At 52.4% G+C, this 19,542-nt stretch overlaps 1 protein-coding gene across 2 annotated transcripts in view; it reads right to left on the bottom strand.

Annotated features, from left to right (window-relative positions):
* Positions 1-15,784, bottom strand: part of ACOX3 (acyl-CoA oxidase 3, pristanoyl) — a 39,839-nt gene extending 24,055 nt beyond the window's left edge. The window contains exons 1-9 of one of the 2 annotated variants that reach the window (XM_033105812.1): positions 15,615-15,784; positions 13,893-14,050; positions 13,231-13,461; positions 12,269-12,343; positions 11,691-11,780; positions 11,005-11,148; positions 6,549-6,637; positions 2,284-2,380; positions 205-387 (exon numbers count right to left, since the gene is read on the bottom strand). In XM_033105812.1, coding sequence (XP_032961703.1) covers positions 205-387; positions 2,284-2,380; positions 6,549-6,637; positions 11,005-11,148; positions 11,691-11,780; positions 12,269-12,343; positions 13,231-13,461; positions 13,893-14,036 — 1,053 coding nt within the window. In that variant the 5' untranslated portion in view covers positions 14,037-14,050; positions 15,615-15,784. Of the gene's footprint in view, positions 1-204; positions 388-2,283; positions 2,381-6,548; positions 6,638-11,004; positions 11,149-11,690; positions 11,781-12,268; positions 12,344-13,230; positions 13,465-13,892; positions 14,051-15,614 lie in introns of both variants that reach the window. The other variant, XM_033105811.1, reaches the window with a different exon arrangement.
* Between the last annotated feature and the right edge of the window lie 3,758 nt (positions 15,785-19,542).

A 19,542-nucleotide genomic window follows, 5' to 3' on the forward strand; every position in this document is an offset into this window, starting at 1 on the left:
TCCGGGCTTCTTATTTTGGGGAGTCATACAGACTCCTTTTGATGAAAGACCATTTACTAAACGCCCTGGTAACTCCTATCCACTGCTCTGTGAATTGCCTTATGAGGTTTGGTGAAGTCCCAGGAAACAAACAGCAGTCATCTGAAACAGGTTTATCTGCATGCGTAACAGAAAGAAAGTGACATTATACTTGTGAAACCGGACCTGCATTTGGTACTCGAGTACTGGTATTTCCTCCTCATCTGTTGGTCCAAACTGACGCCGGGTGGCCGAGAAGCGGAGCGCGATGGACACGGCCAGCTTCAGGTTAACAACGGACATGGCCACGATGACGACCCGGCCGGCGGACAGGCTGCCCAGGGACGCTCCGAAGCGCTGCCTGCTGTCCTGCGGGAGAAAAGCAACGAGTCACATCAGCAGGACGACGTCAGGCCACCTCCAGGAGAGAGGCACAGAGATGGAGGGGCACCTGTTCCTCCTTTCATCTCTGCAAAGTACCCACCCACGAGGCCCCGCCCCCAGGGCACCCCCAGACACAGAGCTCCAGGTGCAGGGAGCCCCGGCTGGGCTGCAAGGGGTACAGGTGTCATTAGTGACTCGTGGTGGGATGGGGTGGGGAGGCACAGGATGTGGGGGGGGCTCAGCTCCACAGGGGAGGGGGCTGCAGCAGAGGGAGTCGTGCTTTGCAAGGGCTCGCGGTCTGGGGGGGTGCAGGCTGCCCGCCGGGAGGTTTGGAAGCCCTGCCGTCACCCTCACTGCGCTCAGACAGCCTGTGTGACAGCCTGCAGGGGGTGGGGGTGGGAGGGCCAGCCCCAGGCCGAGATTGTATTGCTGGTATCAACGTTTTGTTTTATAAAATGCCTCCCTTTGACGCTCAGCCCCCGGAATCCCTCTCTCCCCAACAAGGCAACCATTTGAAGAGGTGTGATGCTCATTTGTGTTCCTTTAAAATAGACAATCTCCTTGTGGGCATCTAGTTTTACTCTTCGGTTCTAAAGCTCGGTGTACTAGCGCGGTGTCTCTCAGGCCCGTGGTGGGGCTGTGGGTGCGTTTAACCCAGAGCTTTCCTGAGCCGTCCCATCACCCTGCCCTCCCCACCTCTGGCGGCTTCTCCTGGGTTCACGTCTCTTATTATTTGGGCTTTTCTTCCAAAATTACATCCCCTGCAGTATTTGTGTGGCAGGCTTCCCAAACTGGGCATGCTGGGGGATGTTTGTGACGTTCTCACGTACGGATGACAGTCCAGTTGCATTTAAAAGCATACATTTAAATCATCTTCCTCCGTGGGAGAAAACATCGTCTCATGTCTACTTGCATTTGGTGTCGGGCTGGAGGAGTCTGAAGGAAAGTGAGTTTTATTCCGTTGGCGTCAGGTCCACACCCTCCCTGGAAGGTTTCGGGGTTCTCTCTTTGAAATTCTTAAGTTTCTGCGCCGTGTATCTGGGGTGTGCATGCCCCTGCCTTCTCCTCTGGGGCTCTCCATGGCTCCCTCCAGTCGCGTTTCCTTCTTTCTTCTTGGCATTGATCGTCATCACTTCTCCAAACCTTCTCTTCATGGTCTTTCACCCTCTCCTGCGGCGCCTTCCTAGGATTTCCCAGCCTCCAATTCATTCTCCCCCTCTATTCATCCCGTCGCATTCCTTCTTTCAATTGTTCATTTTCCTATTAACTTTATCTCCATGTGTAAATGACTTCTGGTTTCACGGTCTGTCGCTCTCCTTATCTCTCAGCGCACTTGTCACGCTGTCTCAGCTCCGATCGCCTGAGGCCTGCTGTCCGGGCAGAGTTCTCAGAAGCGAATAGGCTCCCGGGACACAGCCATCCTGGCTGTGAGCTCAGGACTCACTCAGGGGGGCGATCAGCTTCTACAAGGTGGGACACGACTGGAGAGGGTCCAGGGCCACACCGCTGTGTGTCTACCACCCAATGGGTTTAAGGGGGCAATGAGCCCTGGACACCAGGAACCCTGTCAGCCCGATTTGTGGATGGCCCACCACGTAACCTTTCACCTTTAAATCCACCGTGGGGAACAGCACTGGTGGGGGGGGCCTCCTAACTAACCCCATGGGGCTGGCGGGGGCGGTACAGGGGTGTGGAGGCCTGCGGGCAGCTGTAGGCCAGCATGTCATCATGCCCGCACTCTGGGGTGGGGCTGACCCAAGTGGCCCCTTCCTCGTTGGTGGCACTGGAACCCAAACCTAGAGAGGTCTGCCCCAGCCAATGAGCTCCTGTGGCAGACCTCCTCCTCGTGGGCACAGGGGCTCTCCTAGGGAGACACCATACCTTGAAGGGGGTGACGTAGGTGCCCTCGGGGGTGACGTCCCCGGTCCGGTTCAGGAGGTCTTGGCGAGGAATCCTAACCTTGTGGAACATGGAGAACCTGGGGGGTGCATGGGACCTTGGGTTACACCAGTCTGGAGCCGGCCTTATCCCCTCTGCCTCCCGAAACCCCATCGAGTGAAGGCAAAGGACAGTTTACAACGTGCCCAAATCCCCAGAGACCAAGAAAACAGGAGAGAAAACAAACACTGGCAGACAGGAAATTTCATCAATTTTTTCTATCCGAAAAAGTAGGTTAAAAAGAAAGTGGGTGTGTGCAGTGGGGTTCCATGTGAAACAAAACAGCCACCTATGGGTCATTCGGAGGCGGGGGTCCTAGTGGCACTTATATGTCAGGCTCCTCAGTGAGCTCCAAGAACCAACGCCACACCGCAGGCCATCGAGAAAGTTACTCAACAGAAAAGACCGCAGCTATTTATTATAAAGATTAGACTCCCCTGGTTCTCACGCTTCACTCACCGGGGTCTACACCATGATGACAGAGGACAGGCTCATAGGTTAGTGATGGAAGGCATTGTTACAGAGGTCAGGCCAGGAAAGGCTACTTCACAACAGTCTGGGGACAAGGGCACGCAAGTACTGGAGGTTACATAAACTGTGCCAAAAACCCAAACCATCTTAAAAAATCAAGTTCCTATGTCACGTACCTGATCCAAAGAGCACTTCCCTTGTCTCACGAACTATCGTCCTTCAGCTCCCACCCCTTCTTGTCTGCCTTACTACAAAAACCTCCCCTTAGCTCTTTCCAGCACCCACCCCTCCGGCCTGTCCTGCCCTCAGGAATGGTCCCGCCCTGCATGAGACAGGTCCAGTCTGCCACCTGAGAATCTTAACACCGTGAAAACATGGTAAGCCCTGGGAGGGACCCTGCCCACTGCCCCACCGGCTGGCCTCCTTGCAGCCGGTGGCTGGGTCATGTCTGCTCGTGGCCCTCACACTGGCCAGGCTCTCTCCTGACGCCACCTCCTCCAGGAGGCCTGCCAGGATTCTCCACCCACCTGTGTGGGGACTGGTGAGGCCAGAGTACCATTAGAGGGCTGTGCCATTTTGCAGCGACCACCTACTGTCCACAGCCCTCACTGAGCCACCCACTTCTCTTTGGCAGCTTCCAGGGTCTCGATCACCCCTTTATAATGGGGCAAGAAGTGCTGTGGAATGAATCAACAGTGGCAAAACGCCGGTCCGGGGACAGTCTTGGGGGAAAGACAAGTGGCACCTTCCAGCTTCCCCAGGGAAGAGCAGAGACCTGGGCTGGGCACAGGGCGGGTTGGAAGAGCCCCCTCCCAAATTCCTTAGGAAGCTTCTAGGAGATTTGCAGGTGGGGAACTCTCAACCAGGCCACCAGGCCCCTGCCGGTGTCCAGGAAAGAGGCCAACCTCTGTGGGTCACCCTCCCGCCTGTGAAATGAAGGTCGGATGCAGACCAGCTCTTGGCAGGCTCCAGCCTGGCGCACTCAGGCCCTGTCTCGGGGTGAGCTGTAAGGTCAAGGTTCGTGGGGTGGTGCTGACTGGCTGCGTGAAGACCGCAGGGCCCGGGGAGGCCCACCAGGGCCGATGCCCCGGTGGTTACTTGAAAGGAAGGTTCTGTAAACTCAAAGCTCCCTTTTTAAGGAATGGAAAACTGTCACCTTTCTTGACACACAGAGATACAACACGTCTGAATATATTTATACTTGCAGAAGGATTGGCTTGAGTTTACCGAAAGCAAAATTTCACATCTTCTCTATTGTAATAACCAGGTATGGTGCCAGATGGGTCCTAGACTTATCAGGGCGATTGCTTCATAAGGTATATAATTGTCTAATCACTATGCCGTACACCTGAAACTTACATAGTATTGTATGTCGACTGTCATTGGAAAATAATTTGAAAAGATTTTTTACACATTCCCTTTTGAGTACTAGTACACCACAATAGCTGTTCCAGAAACAGCTGGTGGTCAGACTGGTGGGCCAGGCTGCAAGCCAGAATTCCAGTGTCCCCAGAGGGCTCTGGGGTGTGGGTGTGTGTATGAGACATGTGGTATGTGTGACATGGGTGTATGTGACATGTGGTGTGACATGGGGGTGTGTGTGACATGTGGCGTGTGTGACACGGGGAGTGTGTGTGTGGCAGGCCTGACCTCCAGGTGCTGCACACACCCTTCCACCCTGGGCCTCCTGCTCCATGTTCTAGCAATTTCCTTCCTCCTTGGGGCCTCCCACCACCACCCAGCCTCACCTGGGACCAAGGACATCTAGTGCCTCGCAGGACTTCCTTCCATCCACTTTCAAGATGGATTCCCAGGGCCTGAGCACCCGGCCTCACCTCAAAGCAAATATGTGAGAATGCCCTGCACATAGAGCCTCAGAGGCCAAAATCTCACCCAAGAGGGTCCTTGTTTTGCTCTCAGAGCACGTGGCTGAAACTAACCCTCACAGTTTATATTTGCCTTTGATTCCTTGAGTCAGCCCACACACACTTGGCAATTCTTGTAAAGTGACAAAATCTACCCTACATTTTCAAGATAAGTGACCTCGGTCCAAAAAATTACTCAATTACAACGGATACTCAAATCTGACAGAGCACTGCACGCAAGCAAAAAACCCCACCAGGAGGTCGGCGTCCTCGAAACCCGTGCGCCCTCTGCTGGGCATGTGTGCCCAGGCCCGGGAGGGGTTTCGGAGGAGCAGGGAAAAGGGCACTGCTGTGTCACACGTGGCTTACACCCCGGCCCCAGCCTGTGAGCCCAGGGACCTTCAAAGGCTCAGGGACCGAGTATGGCTGCTTCCAATGTCCCCTCGGCCTGATACTGAGCAGTTGCACGGGGCACGGTCACTTCAGTTCGGTGGAGCTGCTCTGAAACTCCTTCAAGGGGTGGTCACCTCGCTGGCCCTCGGTCATGCTAGAGGTGACTGGCGTTGTGAGTCTTAGGAGAGCCTGTGCCACACTAGCAGGATGCATTTATTGTCGGTGCCATACTGAATGCTCCCCGGGCACCACCTCAGGAGGGGCAGTGCTCTGTCTCTGGAAGTATGAGTCCATTTAAGGGGAACCAAGTGCAGGGGTTTCCGAGGCTGTCCCAAAGCAACGTTAAAGATTCTGATTGGTGAAACCAAGTGAGCAGTGACTAGAGGTGCCATCCACTGGATGTGACCTGGTAGCATTTAATTGCAGCTGGAGGGTAAGTTACCCCCACCGGGTGCCTGAGGATACAGCTGACCAGGCCCCACTCGTACACTCAGACCCTTCCACAGATAGAGTCACGACACACTTACTTTTCTGAGCCCAAAGTGGAACGCACGGACCTCACAAAAGGACTCATTTTCCAAGTGCAGAAAGAGACCACACTCACTTCCTGCACCGCCCTCCTAGATGCCCCCTCCCCCGGCCAGTGCCATCTTCGCAAACAGACTGAATTGCATCACTGCCTCGCTGAGAGCTGAGGACAAAGGGCGAGGATGGTGAAACTTCAACACGTGCCACACGGCCTGTCCGGGCCAGGGCCCCCCATGCACCCACACAAAGCAATGGTTTAAGGAACTGACGGCCCCCATCAGACTCCAACATCATTAACAGGCTCTCCGTACAGGTCAGTGAGCGAGGCGCACAGAATGCTGAGAGAGTATTAATCAGAAGGGTTCTGTGTGTGTTTGATTTTGCTTTTTAACAATTTCCTTCTGTTTTCTCCTCAAACTAACACTGCGTAAAACTCAATGGTTCCCCCGCCCTCTGGCACAGTCTGTTTTAAGGGTCAAAGCAGAGACTTGAGACACTCCCCACCCTCTACCCCCAAGATCAGCGAGGACCTGTGCTGGATGCTGCAGTCCCTGGAGGTTGCTGATGGGGACCTCATCTGGGGGAGGCGGGTCCCAGTCACAGCTCAGCACAGCCCACCAAGCTGCCATTGTCTGGCCTGGGCCTGATGCATGAGCAGGGAACAGCCACCTGCCTGGGGACAAGGTCACTTGTTCAGTTCTCAGGTTGTTTATACCTCCTGACCTTGGAGCTGATGCAGGAGACGGCCCTTCAAGTGTGGAGGTGAGGCGTGTGGCCCCACCACACTTTACCTGGCTCCATAGGCACCTAGGAAGGTGTGGGGACAGCACTGAGGGCCTGGTGAGATCACAGGCTCGAGCAGCCATGGGGTAGGAACCTAAGCCCTGACAAGGAGCCTCGAGGATGGACCCCGGGGACAGCCACCATGACCATGAAGCTCGGTGCACTTACCCATTGTCCAGACCGTTCTGTCCAAGCTTCCGCCCTATGTCACCCACCATCACCCCGGGCATGGGAAGGAGGGTCTTCGGGTCCCGAATCTGTACAAACCACAGAAAGCAACAGATGACAACTGTGCCAAGCACACGAAACTCAAATGGATTGGTGCCAACCCCAGTGACCGAGCCTCAGGCTCCCTCCAAATAGCTGCAGGGGGTAAACTGTGTCCTCCAAACATGTGGCCTCACTTGGAAATGGGGTCTTTGCAGATGTGACTGAGTGAAGGATCTCAGGACGAGATCATCCTGAATTACCCGGGCGGGCCCCAAATCCAGTGACAAGAGTCCCAGAAGAGTCAGAGAAAACAGGACGTGGAGAGAGGAGAAGCCAAGTGAAGACGGTGGCAGAGACTGGCATCAGGCGGCTGCATTCCAGGAACTCTGGCAGGGACCTGAGGCTGGAGGAGCAGGAAGGACCCTCCCGCGAGCCTGGGGGGCAGGAGCAAGAGGCCCCACCCACACCTGGATTTGGACTTCTGGCCTCCGGACTGTGGGAGAGTCACTTCTGGTGTTCTAAGCCCCGGTCTGTCCTGCTTTGTTTTGTTACTGTGTTTCCCCCAAAATAAGACCTAGCTGGACCATCAGCTCTAATGCGTCTTTTGGAGCAAAAATTAATATAAGACCCGGTCTTATTTTATTATAACATAAGACTGGGTATAATATAAGACCGGGTCTTATATTAATTTTTGCTCCAAAAGACACTTTAGAGCTTATGGTCCACCTAGGTCTTATTTTTGGGGAAACACAGTAGGCAGCACTGGAAAACTACTCCAGGAACTGGCTAGCACACGCTGCCTGGAGGACTTTAGGAATGAAATATTGGGGCTTTCGGTATTGGGGCTTTCGATACAGGACTTTCTGCTGGTTTTAATACAATGACGAAATGGCTGTGTACATATTGCGGTGGGAGAAACAGCCTAAGATCATTTTTGTAAATCTCTGCTTCCCCAAATGAGTTTCCAATAAATAGGCTTACCTTAAAAAGTGCAGCTATAGCTAGCAGATAGCCCCTCATTATGTGACCTCTATGCTAAGGAAGGATATGATGTTTCATTTTAGAAAAGCTTCAAAGTAGCGATTCCCAACCAGGTGTCACTCCATCACCGTCCCCTCCCTTCCAGGGGACGTGTCAGTGTCTAAGGCATTCTGGTGGTCATAACTGGGGGGGTTCCACAGGGGGAGGCCAGGGGTGCTGCTTCACATCCTACATATCCAGGACGGCCCACAGCAAGAGAATTATCCAGCCCAAATGTTAAGAGCTGAGAAACTCTGCCTTAAAGAAATACTGAATTTGTACTGTTTGGGATTTAGCTATTTGCATGCATTGCTCATTTTTATTTATTTCATCTAACCTAATTAAACTTTATAATAATGATATTTAAAATAAAATAACAGGCTAAAGCCCAAATGTAGATCATCTTTCCCTGTTTCTAAAGTGTTTTAGTAAAGCTCAGGAAAGATTCAGATACAAACTTTTTATAACCTTGGAAATAAAAAAATAGTTGGGGAAAAAGTGTTGAGGTAAAACAGAAATATTAAAAATGTTGGTGGTTTTCAAGTGATCAAACAGAAAAACACTAATGCAAGTTTTCGGTTCATCTAGAAATAAATGATAACAGTCATTACAAACATCATATTAACCTCTCGAATCAAGGACTGGACTCTGATTAAAGTCAAAAGCAGAATTAATGTTATAGTAGTAATCTCCAAAATATTTAACTGTGTCAATTTACATATAAGATTTTCCACAATATTTGGAGACTGCCAACCTGATAGGATACAAAAAAAAAAAAAAAAGAGTCCCTCTAGCTTATCAGCTAACAATCTATAACATGCATCACAAGTCTAATTAAATAGCTTCGCAATTACTTGTCTCAACCTTTCTTTCTCAGTGGACGGTAAACTCCACGAGGACAGGGAACCATGCTGCCCTGAGCCTCTGTTGGATAGACACTGAGCACACAGCAAGCATCTGCTGGATGGAGGAATGACAAAACACATCGGAGTATCTGAAGCATAACTTTTAACGAGTTTTAAACACTGTGGTTCTATAGCCTAAGATCCAGAAACACTGTAAGAAGCCAAATTCTAGTCCGTTCTTTAAGAAGCTCACTTCAGGCACAAACCTATACTCACGAAAATATATCTGGTCTGCAGTAGTTCACATGTAAATTGAAAAATAAGGACAGAACAACAAAGAAAAATGCATCAACAGGACTTCATCAAAATACAAATCTTTGTGCATCGACGGACACTATCTAGAAAATGAAAAGACCACTACAGAAAAGGAGAAAATATGTGCAAACCATCTATCTGCAAAGGATTTAGTATTCAGACAATCTACAGAACCATCATAGCTCAACAATAAAAACCACAAACAACCCAATTAAGAAATGGAGAGACCGAATGTACAGGCAACAGCCAGACCTCATCTAAAACACAGCCGCAGCCACCTGCCTCTAAGCCAGACTCGCAGGACGTCAGCCTGCCGTCTCCAGTGACAACCCAGGAGGCTGAACAATAACTTCTGTGACAATCGGCCAGGATTTGATCAATAACTGACAGCTTCCCTAACTTCTGTCCCCACTTCCCACTCAGGACCAACCCGAGAAAGCCACACCTGCTCCCCTAGCCTGTCACCTGGGACGCCCCCTTCTAGAAGCCCCCCAGCCTCCCCCAGCCCCCATCAGGACACCTGAGCCCCCTTTTCTCCACTAGGAAGCTCTCCCACCCCTCTGCCTGCCTTGGGGTCTCGGCCAAAGGCAAGCCACGGTGGCCGACCCCGCTACCGCCGGTTCTGAGTAAACAGCCTTTGCTTTCTCCTGTGTGTGTGTGATAGGGGTGGCGGGGGGAGTCTTTGCTTTTTTCCACAGGGCAAAGGACTTGAATAGACATTTCTCCAAAGAAGATATACAAATGGCCAACTGGCACATGATAAGATACTCAACATCACTGGTCATTAAGAAAATACAAATCAAAACCACAAGATACTACTTCACGCCTACTAGGGTGATTATTAAAAGATAAATAAATAACAAGTGTTGGTGAGGATGTGAAGAACGTGGAACCTTCATACATTGCTGGTGGGAATATAAAATGGTGGACAGTTCCTCAAAAAGTTATACACAGAATTACCGAATGACCCAGCAATTCTACTCCTTGGTGTATCCCCAAAAGAACTGAAAACAGGTGCTCAAACAGACACCTGTTCATGAATGTTCATAGCGACATTATTCACAAGAGCCAAAAGATGAAAATAACCCACCTGTCCATCAATGGATAAATGGACACACAAACTGTAGCCTACCCATAAAATGGATTATTCAGCCTTAAAAAGGAAGGAAATTCAGGCACAAGCTACAACTCAGCTGAACTTCAAACATATGTTGACTGAAAAAAAGCCAGACACCAAAGGCCACATAGCGTATGATTCCTTTTATATGAAAGGACCCAAACTGGGACATCCAGAGACAGGAAGTAGAAGAGCAGCTGCCAGGGCTGGGGAGGGGACCGGGACTGGCCGCTTAACGGGGAGGGTATTCTGGAGATGGAGCGTTTTGCAGCTGGAGAGGTGGTGCTTACGCAACACGGTGAGTGCGCTAATTGCCACAGAATCGTTCACTTTAAAATGGGGAATTGTATGTTATATGACTTACACCTCAATTTGCAAAAAAAACCACACACATGATGGTTTCCTTTTTCCGTGACAGCCCCTCCCCTCCCACACCAGAAAAGTCTTAAAGAACAAAAATCCCAGAATGGGGCAGGGTGGGGGGAAGTGGGGCTTCATTCAGAATCCAGTCAGTCCAGATAGAAAGGTCCACATAGAACAGGCTTCTGGAAGCTCCAGGTGTGGAGGCTGCAGCAGCCCTGGGCAGTTGGGAAACGGGCCCCACTGGGGAGGAAAGCCCTGCCTGGCCGTCAGTCCCAAGCGCCACTCCCTTGGGCAGTAAGCTTCCTGTTTGTGACCCAGGAACATGCTCCAAGAGGCCCCCCGAGCCAGACCTCACATCAGAACTCCGGACGGCCACCACAGACCTGCTCAGTGGGGAGTCCCGGGAGGGTGGGCCCGGCAATCCAGATTTGTGCTGAATGTCTGAGACAATACTGACGTGGCCGCTAGGAGGACAGACAGCCCTCCACCTGATGCCCTGGGGCCCGGGGCCCAGGGCTTCTCAACGTTGGCACCCCTAATATTTGGGGCTGGACAATTCTTTCTTGGGGGGCAGGTGGGGCAGACCTGTGCATCCGAGGATGGTTAGCCGTGTCCTTGGTCCCGCTCGAATCACAAGATGCTAGAAGTACGCCCCTACCCGCAGTTGTGAGGAAAATGTCTCCAGACACTGCCAAATGTCCCCTGGGGTCAAACCTGCCTCCTCCCCTCTAACACAGCACGCAGGACAGCCTACCTGGACGACAAAGGAATGCAGGCCATGGCACTGGCCTCCCGGCGTGTACAGCTGGGCAAACACCACTGCGTGAGTAGCAGTCTTGCCCATGTTGCCAACCAAGAATTTGGCGGCTTCAAAATCAGGGGAATGTATGATGAATTCCTGCACAAGGAAAAAATTATAATCAGCAACTGGAACACGTGAAGAATTTCTCTTCCTTTTTGATATTCACTGCTCGTAAATCTCTGAGGTGACAGTGAGAACTGAACCTTTTATCCCCTGTAAGGCACCGGTGACCCTATTTTTGAACACAGCACATTCCTGGCTCTCAGGACCTAAGCAGAACCTTCCTGTGGGAAATGATGACCAACATGTCAAACAATAAAATACATGCAGAATCTTCTGGAAGCTGGCCAAGCCCCAGCTCGTGTTATCTTCTCAGGGAGGCCTTCCCTGACCACCTCCTGTAAGTTTTACCCCTACCTCATTGACTCTAAGGAATACAATTTCCGGGAGGGGTAGGTTTTGCCTCTGAAAGCCTTCACCTCCTGAGCACCCACTTTTCAGCACGATGGATCTCAGTGTGCACGTTACAAGCTCACGAGCATACAGACAGGTCCCGTGGTCTCATTCCTTTTTTGCTCATGCCAACACCATGTTTTCTGTGCTCGGAGCCCAGAGGGCGATGGGAAGGGCCCGCCTACCTCAGTGGTGGGGTCGTAGTGCGCGGTCGTTCGGATGGCCTTGGTGTTGCTCCCATGACTCAGTTCAGTCAGAGCAAAACATCCAAAAATCTAATACGGAAGCACAAAACGATGTCAGGCAGGAAAGGCTCTTTCTCATGTTCCTGGAGGGACCCTGCCACCACCTGTCCTTCAAGCGCTTTACCCACGGTTTAAAGCCCCACCTCTCCTTTACCGATCTAATCATCACTGTGCTATGCTGGATGCCATACCTCCCAGCCCGTGACAACAGCAGGTCGGACGGGCTGCCAACGGCCTCAGTCAGCATGGGGGCTGCAACTGTTCCCAGGTAGTAGAAGAAAACGGAAGGCTTTAGCTTAGCTTTGATAAGGAGCTAACGTCATATAGTACTAGGCATCCAGCAGACCCACGTTTGGAAAGAACAGCATTAGCTGCTTGGTGAGAAGACTAAGAACACCATTAAATAAGGTGACCCCTCCCCCGAGGCCCACCCAGCTGCAGTCTGCCCTTCCCACAAGTTCCTAAGGAGAATGGGTGAGAAATCGTGGGCTCCTAGCTCACCACGAGCCTAAACTTACCTCCATGTTGAAGACCTTGGGAATATATTTGAAGTGTCTTTCAGAACCAGAGCTGTAAATGGTCGATCCAAAAGTCTGAAAATGTAACATCATCACATGAACAAGTGGACGTGAAAAAGCACATTAACACCCACCCCTGGCTCTGCACACCACAGCATTTCACAGACAGAGAGGGCAGCCCTGAGAGGCTCACAGCAAGAACGTCCGAGGCCCAGGGACATGGCTGTCCTGAGCTCACGGGACTGGGGGGACCTGGGTCCCCGTCCCAAGCAGTTTATGTAAGTTCAACAGACTCACCTCGGACGTAAGGCACCTGAAAGACCCCTGAGGGTCTGCAAAGAGCATGGGGGCCAGGAGAGGAGGGAAGGAGGGTGCATGGAGGCGAGGTGAGCCCACCTTTCCATCAGACAACAAAGGGACAGACCAGGTGTGTAGCTAAGGGGAAGCCACCTTCTCCAAGTTCACCCCCACCACATGTTAGAGACGAAAGGAGACACAGGCCTTGGCTCCATTTCTCCTCTTCTGTTTTTCTTTTTCTTTCTTTTTTAATTTTTTTTTTTTGAGTATAAAGCAAAACAGTCCCAAAGCTCCCCTTCTTATGGGGACTTCTTAAGTCCATAGCACTGTACTTATCAAGGACTTAGGTGTACAAATTTGCCTATGTCGGTGGAAAAAGCTGGCCTTTCACTAAAAACCGTGGGCTCTGCCCACACATTCTAATCGCTGCTTTTGAATCTCTTGAAACAAACATTTCCCCAAATGCATAAATACCCAGAAAACTTTAAAAGCAAGCAAACACTAACAAACACCAAACCACCGAGGCAAGTGTCCCAAGCCCACACGCTGCGTGTATTTTACATAAAGGAGTTTATGCCATCTCCATGTCCTTCCCGAGCAACCTCGGGCATCCCAGGGAGCGAAAGCCGACGCCTCTCCTCTCCTCTCCTGTGCCGCCTACTTACCAGCATGTGGAGGAAGACCTTGGTAGCCAGGGACCAGTCGTATGTGCCCAGACAGGTCACCAGCCCCAGGACTTTGAGAGGGCTCCCCAGCATGTCCTCCACACGGAGGAAGTCATACTCGAAGATCCGCTTGCAGCGCAGGAAGTTCAGCTCACGGTACTTCTCCATGGAGAGATCGCCTCCACGCTGCTGTGCAAAGAGGGGGTCGTTCTCCAAAGTTGAGAAGAGGGTCTTCTGGAAATGCAGGAGACAGGGGATGGCCGATTTGGAGGCAAAGGACAGAACCTTGCTACGCTCTTATTTATTCGAGTTTTCTCAAGGCTGCTGGCGACATCAAACACACAGTATAACCCCGAAATACAGGGACAGAGATGAAAGTCCTTTTGAAAGCAGTGGGGGCCTGAGGCCCAGGAAGCTTAAACAGTCTGTGCTCATTCCTGGATTCCTTGGCAATTCCCAGAGGCTCTGCCATCCTGGGGTGCAAAGAGGAGACAGGCCTGTGCTGGGGCCCGGGCCAGCCACACCTCACAGAGGCCTAGACGAGGCCCGGGGAAGCCACCTGGTTTTGAGGGCACAAAGCTCCACTGAGCCAACGAACCGAGATGCCCAGCAGACCCGACTGGGAACCGGCACGGCCAGCACTGCCCAGCCGCTGGCCTCACCTTAAAGCGCAGCATGTCGGCGCCGTCCCAGAACAGTGCCAGCTCCTTCCAGCTGAAGGACGCGCGGGCGCGGTACGCATGCAGGGGCCCTCTGGGGAAATCGGGCATCAGCGCGTCATTACTGCCTTCCAAAGTAGGTGCCATCGCTTGATGTCAGCCTGCACAAAATGAACCACCTGAGTCACCGTGTTTCAGTCCATTCAAATCATCCATGAACAACTGTGCACGTGCGACGTGTTACAAGTAAGAGAAAAACTGTAACTCCACAGGGACAGCAGGAGTGCCACGTTGAGCACTAATGTCCCTTTTCCCCAAACAGAAGGCAAGGAGTGATCTCCTCATTCTCACTCCTGAACAACGGTGACGAGGAGACGGGGAGAGCATGGGTGGCCCTGGGGTTGGGGCACGAAGCGCCAAGGTAAACAGGCCGTGTTGTGCGAGAACGGAGTGTTCCCACGGCCCTATGTCCAGACCCACGTGCTCACTGCTTAGTTTCCTGGACGCGCCTCCCTCTCCTGTTCTGGCGGTCCTCATACATTGAACGTGCAACACCGGCTTCCCCTCAGTCCTGACCCAGCCTGTCCTCTTGTACGCACAGGCTCACGTGGCCAGTGGCCCAAGGGCACCTCTGGCTGCAAACCTGCGGATCATCCTGGAACTCCCCCCTCCTTCAGGCCCCATAACCCAGTTGGTGAGTGGCTTGCTCACTGCCCCTCTTTAGCACCTACTGCATCCCTTCATTTCTCTCCGCTCCTACTAGATCTTTCACAATAACCTCCAGTTACTGAGCGATCGCGGAGTGCAGGTGATGTCTCAGTGATGTAGCAACCTCGAGCACTACCAGTACTCTCATGTTCTGCTGACGAAACTGGAGCCTGTTAGTGTGAAGTCAGGTGCCCAAGGTCAGGCTGGTTTCAGGCACATCTGACCCCAAACCCCAGGATCCTAAGCAACCCGTAGGTGCCCTAGGACCCCATGGCGCCTGAGGGCACCAGCATGACTGCACGATGGGAGAGCTGTGGCAAGGAAGGACTCCTCAGCCGGACTGCCAGGCGTCAGACCCCAACGCTAGAGCTGAGGAGTTGGGGCAGTAGCTGGCTCACTGAGAAGTCACCTGCCCTCTGTGCCGCGGGAGCGGGTCCACACGGTGATCGTAGCCTGGTGTGTAGTACGGCGGGTCCTGGAATCACACCGCGTCCTTCCACATTGTTTCAGTAGGAGGTTGGTGAGATGCGTACAAAGTTAACTCTCGTTCACATCAATTAGCCTGTGGTAAAACTTTCCTGATACTCCCGTCCTTCCGCTTATGCTAAGGGAGGTCTTACTGTATCTAGTATCTCGGCTGTTACAACTGACAAGGGGCACCTGGAACAGTTTCCAGCACGGAGCTGTGGCTTGGATATCATGATTGCGGCAACAGTCGCCTTCAGCCAACTTTCCTCTCGACTGGGGAAGCGGTGACTAACAGGCACAGCTGATCAGTCCCACTCTAGCTGACGGCTGCCCCGCGACCCCAGGGGACAATGTCCCAATCCCTCACAATGTTTCCGAGGTTTACCCGCCTGCCCGCCGGCCCTTGCCTGCTGTGCGCTCCGCAACTGCGCGCTGGCAGGCTGTGCACAGGCCCCCGGGGCACCCCCGGGCCCTTGCACGTTCCGTCCCCTCGGCCCGCCGGGCACTCGGTCCCCTGGCCCCTCACCCTCCCGCAGAGGCGGGCTTCACCTTCAGATGTCGCCGATCGCTCGGGTTCGCCGGGTCCGCGGCCCGGGTCAGCGCGCTCGGCAGGCGACCGGTAAATGTCTTTGCGGCGAAGCAGACGTCCGAGGGCGGGCGGGGCGCGCGTAACCGCGCACCGCCCGGCGGTCCGAGCCGCCTCGCCTCTCCACTACCATCCGACTTTGACGTCATCGCGCCGCTCCGCCCGCCCCCGTCGCCCGGGAAACGCAGAGCGCGTTCGAGCTCCGGGACAGCCGAGGTCGTCCGGGACGCGCTCGCGGCAGGAGAGCCTCCGGGGGACGCTGCCGGCGCTCTTCCCAGGTGCCCCCCTGCGTTAAGAATCCCTGGGATAATTGTTTCGTGTGCGATTCCTGGGGCCCACTCCAGAGCTGCGGAGTCAGAACCCCGAGGCTGGGGCCTGGACACTGTCGAATTAAGAGGCACGGCCAAGTGCTGCATCAAGTCAGAGAACCCCGGAGCTACCCAGTTCCTGAGAGTGGCTGGTGTGACTGAGCCCTGGCCGCCCAGACCAGTAACCAACCCGGCGATCCATCCTTTACGAGGTTTCTTTCTTTCTGTCTCAGGCTTTCCACTTCCTCACTCCGGCCCATGGGGTCAGCTCCATAGGAAACACCTGCACGCGAAGCCCTGTCTCACGCTCTTTTTGCGGGAATCCAAACTAAGACATGCTCATCACATGAATCCACCGAGAGAGAATCAGCTGGACTTGGCAATTTGCCCTATCAAGAAAGTCAAAACTTTTTCATTTCAAGGGAACTGGAAGGTGGGCGGTGCAGCCATGGGGAAGCAAAAAAGTTCAATTGTAGAGATGTGTCAAGTTGAAGGTGTTGGTAGGACATCTGGGTGGAGACGCTGACGTTCTCTCCCTCCTGCTACTTTGAAATACCGTCTCCTTCATGCCGTGACAACGTTTTTTCCTTCGCAGTTGCAACTCTTATTCCAAACAGACTTATAATTAGGGGTAGGACCTTCCTGTTGCAAAAGCAGAAGGAAGAGACTGATGGACAAACGAGGGCCTCGCGTGTACCATACTAAGCTCTCAGAACGGACACTCCATCCTCTAGGCAGTGTTTCCTGCCAGGGGACTGTGGAATTGCTGCAGGGGGTCCCCGAGCCCAGGAGAGCACCCAGGAATACAGATCTAATAAGAGTGGTCTGATAAAAACACATACTACTGTTTTTCAGATGTTTGGAGATACTTTTGAGAGTAATAAAAAACCCATTCATTACAGAATTCACACCTCCTTTAGGTCACAGTTGCTTTCAAAATTACAACTACTAGAAAGTACGTCAGGTTCACGTGTTTTACTGACATAAGAGAAACATATTTCCACTTGGAAATCAATTGAGTTCACTGTGGAAGTGAGAGAGCAAAGACATTTCTGAGTGGACACTGGAGGGCTGGCTAAAGGTGAGGATGGAGGAGCAACTGGTGAACTAGTACAGGTGAGAGGTGAGGCGGCCTGGGACCAGCTGCAGCCGTGGAGCCAGGGCAGGAGAGGGGGTTGAATGACTTGTTATTGTCGGTTCTTTCTAAGACTGGGCCTCCTCACAAAATGTACCCAGAGACCACATACAAAGCAGATTTTCTCACCTTTTTGAATGCCTTCAGGCTCTCCTCCCTTTCCTGCCTCCCTCCTCTTCTCACATTTGTCTACACCTACCCTCCCGACTTACCAGGCCTGGCTCCTACTAGCAAGTTTTGGCCTCATTTCTTCACTCCATTTAGTTTCCTGTACTGGTGATTGGGTTTAAGAGTTGTTCCCAGCTCTGACCTTAGCTTTGCTTCAGGACCCACCTCTGGTCTTTGCTTGTCAATCATCCAGTACCCAGAACTCAGTCCCTTCCCTGGCTCCAGGTCACCGCTTGGCCTGTATCTGAGGGGGATTGTGCCCTGGGCATCGCTAGGTAGAATCGGGTGGGCATTGAACATGTTTTGCACGGTGGTGAGAGAGGGAGAGAGGAAGGGGCCCTGCACTGCTCTGGGTTGTTTTGCTGGGACCTGGGTGGAAGGAGACGCCACTGAGATGGGCATAGGGGAGCAATTCTGGGCAAAGGAAAGGGAGTTTGATTCCGTACACATTTTGTTAGCTAGTTCTTCATAAAACTGCCAGGAGCTGCAGTGGAGCTGGTGTAAATAGCAGGGGAGGGTGAGAGCTCTTTCCTAATTCAGCTAACGACCTGGCAGGCCTCCAGTGGAGCTCTGCCATCAGTCCCCAACCACACACTCTTTTCATTTTGACATCTGTTCCTCTCCTTTCTGTGTGGCCCACCCATTGCCTGATCATTTTTAGTCATTGGCTCTATTGGCCGTCATTGCTCACTGCCATTATTTGAACACATTGTTAACACTAAAGTTTCCCCCCCAAATCTGGCATTTGTCTCTCCTTATCCCCTTCCTTCTTCCCTCCGCCACCAGCACCAGCACCAGCACCTCCCTCACTGATTCAGCATTCACAGAGGCCTGGCTGGAAAGGAGCCACAACCTCACTGGGTTGGGATGGGCCACGGTGATTCAATGCCAAGTGTGGGGTTTCAGAGCTCTGCCATGGCCGCCAGCACCCGGCCCCAGCGTCCTTCCCGCTAGTAAAATCGCATCACACAGTAGGCCCCTGAGTATGGGACTGGGGGAGAGCAAGGCTCTGCTGGAGTGGGCGGAAGCCCACGTTCGATCGCCTGATGGGGTTGGCACTTGGAAACTCAGAGCACAGAGGGCCTCCCCGCCAGCCTCAGACACCGTGTCCCCCGCCTCCACCCAGCTTCCAGCACTCAGATAATGAGGACCCGGGGTGTGGTGGTGTGGGGAGACCCACTTGAGGCTCTGTAGAGATGCCGTATCCAGTGCAGTAACCCCCAGCCTCGCGGGGCTATTTGAATTTAAATGCGCATTAGTTAAAATAAAATACATTCACCATTCAGTTCCCTAGTTGCATTAGCTACATTTCAAGTGCTCAGTAGCCAGAGGTGGCTACTGTATTTGTGAAAAATAATAAACAGAAACTTCATTTAAATGGAAATTGGGACAGTCTATAGGGGGAGCTCTCCTGTTGGAGTCTTTACCCCAAACAGGAAAAGACTACTTTCCCTCCCCCAGCTACCACTCAGCCAATGAAAAGCAGCTACACTTCCAAGTCCCCGTTTCCTCTTTGTGTACGGCAGCCCCTCTGAGCTCCCCCTTTCCTCTATAAAACAACATTCCTCTCCTTTGTTGTCAGAGACTTGAACCTGTGGTTCACCCCTAGACCATGTGTCCTGAATTGTAATTCTTTGTTGTTCCCCAATAAACCCATTTTGCTGGAGGAACATCTGGCTGTTTATTTGTTCAAGGTCAACACTGGACAATGCGGATATAGAACATTTCCATCCTCACCAAGTTCAATAGGATAGTGACATCTAGAGACCACTCCTACACCCAGGCCATGGGCAGCAACCTTGCCCTCAGCCTGCATCTTGCCAGCTTCTTTCTGCCCAGCAGCCTCTGGTTGGGGCTCTGCTCCTCCCCAGAGAGACAGTCCTGGACAACCTGCCATCTACACAGCTCTCCTGCCACATTCTCTTCACTTAGACATCTTTTCATTCAGCAGTTAATCATTGGGTGACTCCTCTATGCCAAAAACTAAGCTAGAGCTATGGTGATAAGCCAAACAGGGTTCCTGACCTAAGGATGCTTGTGCTTTAGAGGGAGGAGGCAGCACACAATGTTTGGATAATTTAAAAAAAAACGGTAATAAGATATAAAGAACCTGGGGGTTATTTACTTGGGAGGTCAGGGGAGCCTTGTCTGAGGAGGGGACATTTAATCTGATTTCTTATTCGGGAGAAGATAGGGAATGAGCATTCCGGGCAGAGGGAACCCCTAGAGAAAAGCTCTAGGGGTGAGAATGAGGGAATGAGCTCGGGAGTTCCAAGAACA

The sequence above is a fragment of the Rhinolophus ferrumequinum genome, chromosome 5 (genome assembly GCF_004115265.2).
Source record: "Rhinolophus ferrumequinum isolate MPI-CBG mRhiFer1 chromosome 5, mRhiFer1_v1.p, whole genome shotgun sequence".
Classification (NCBI taxonomy): Eukaryota; Metazoa; Chordata; class Mammalia; order Chiroptera; family Rhinolophidae; genus Rhinolophus; species Rhinolophus ferrumequinum.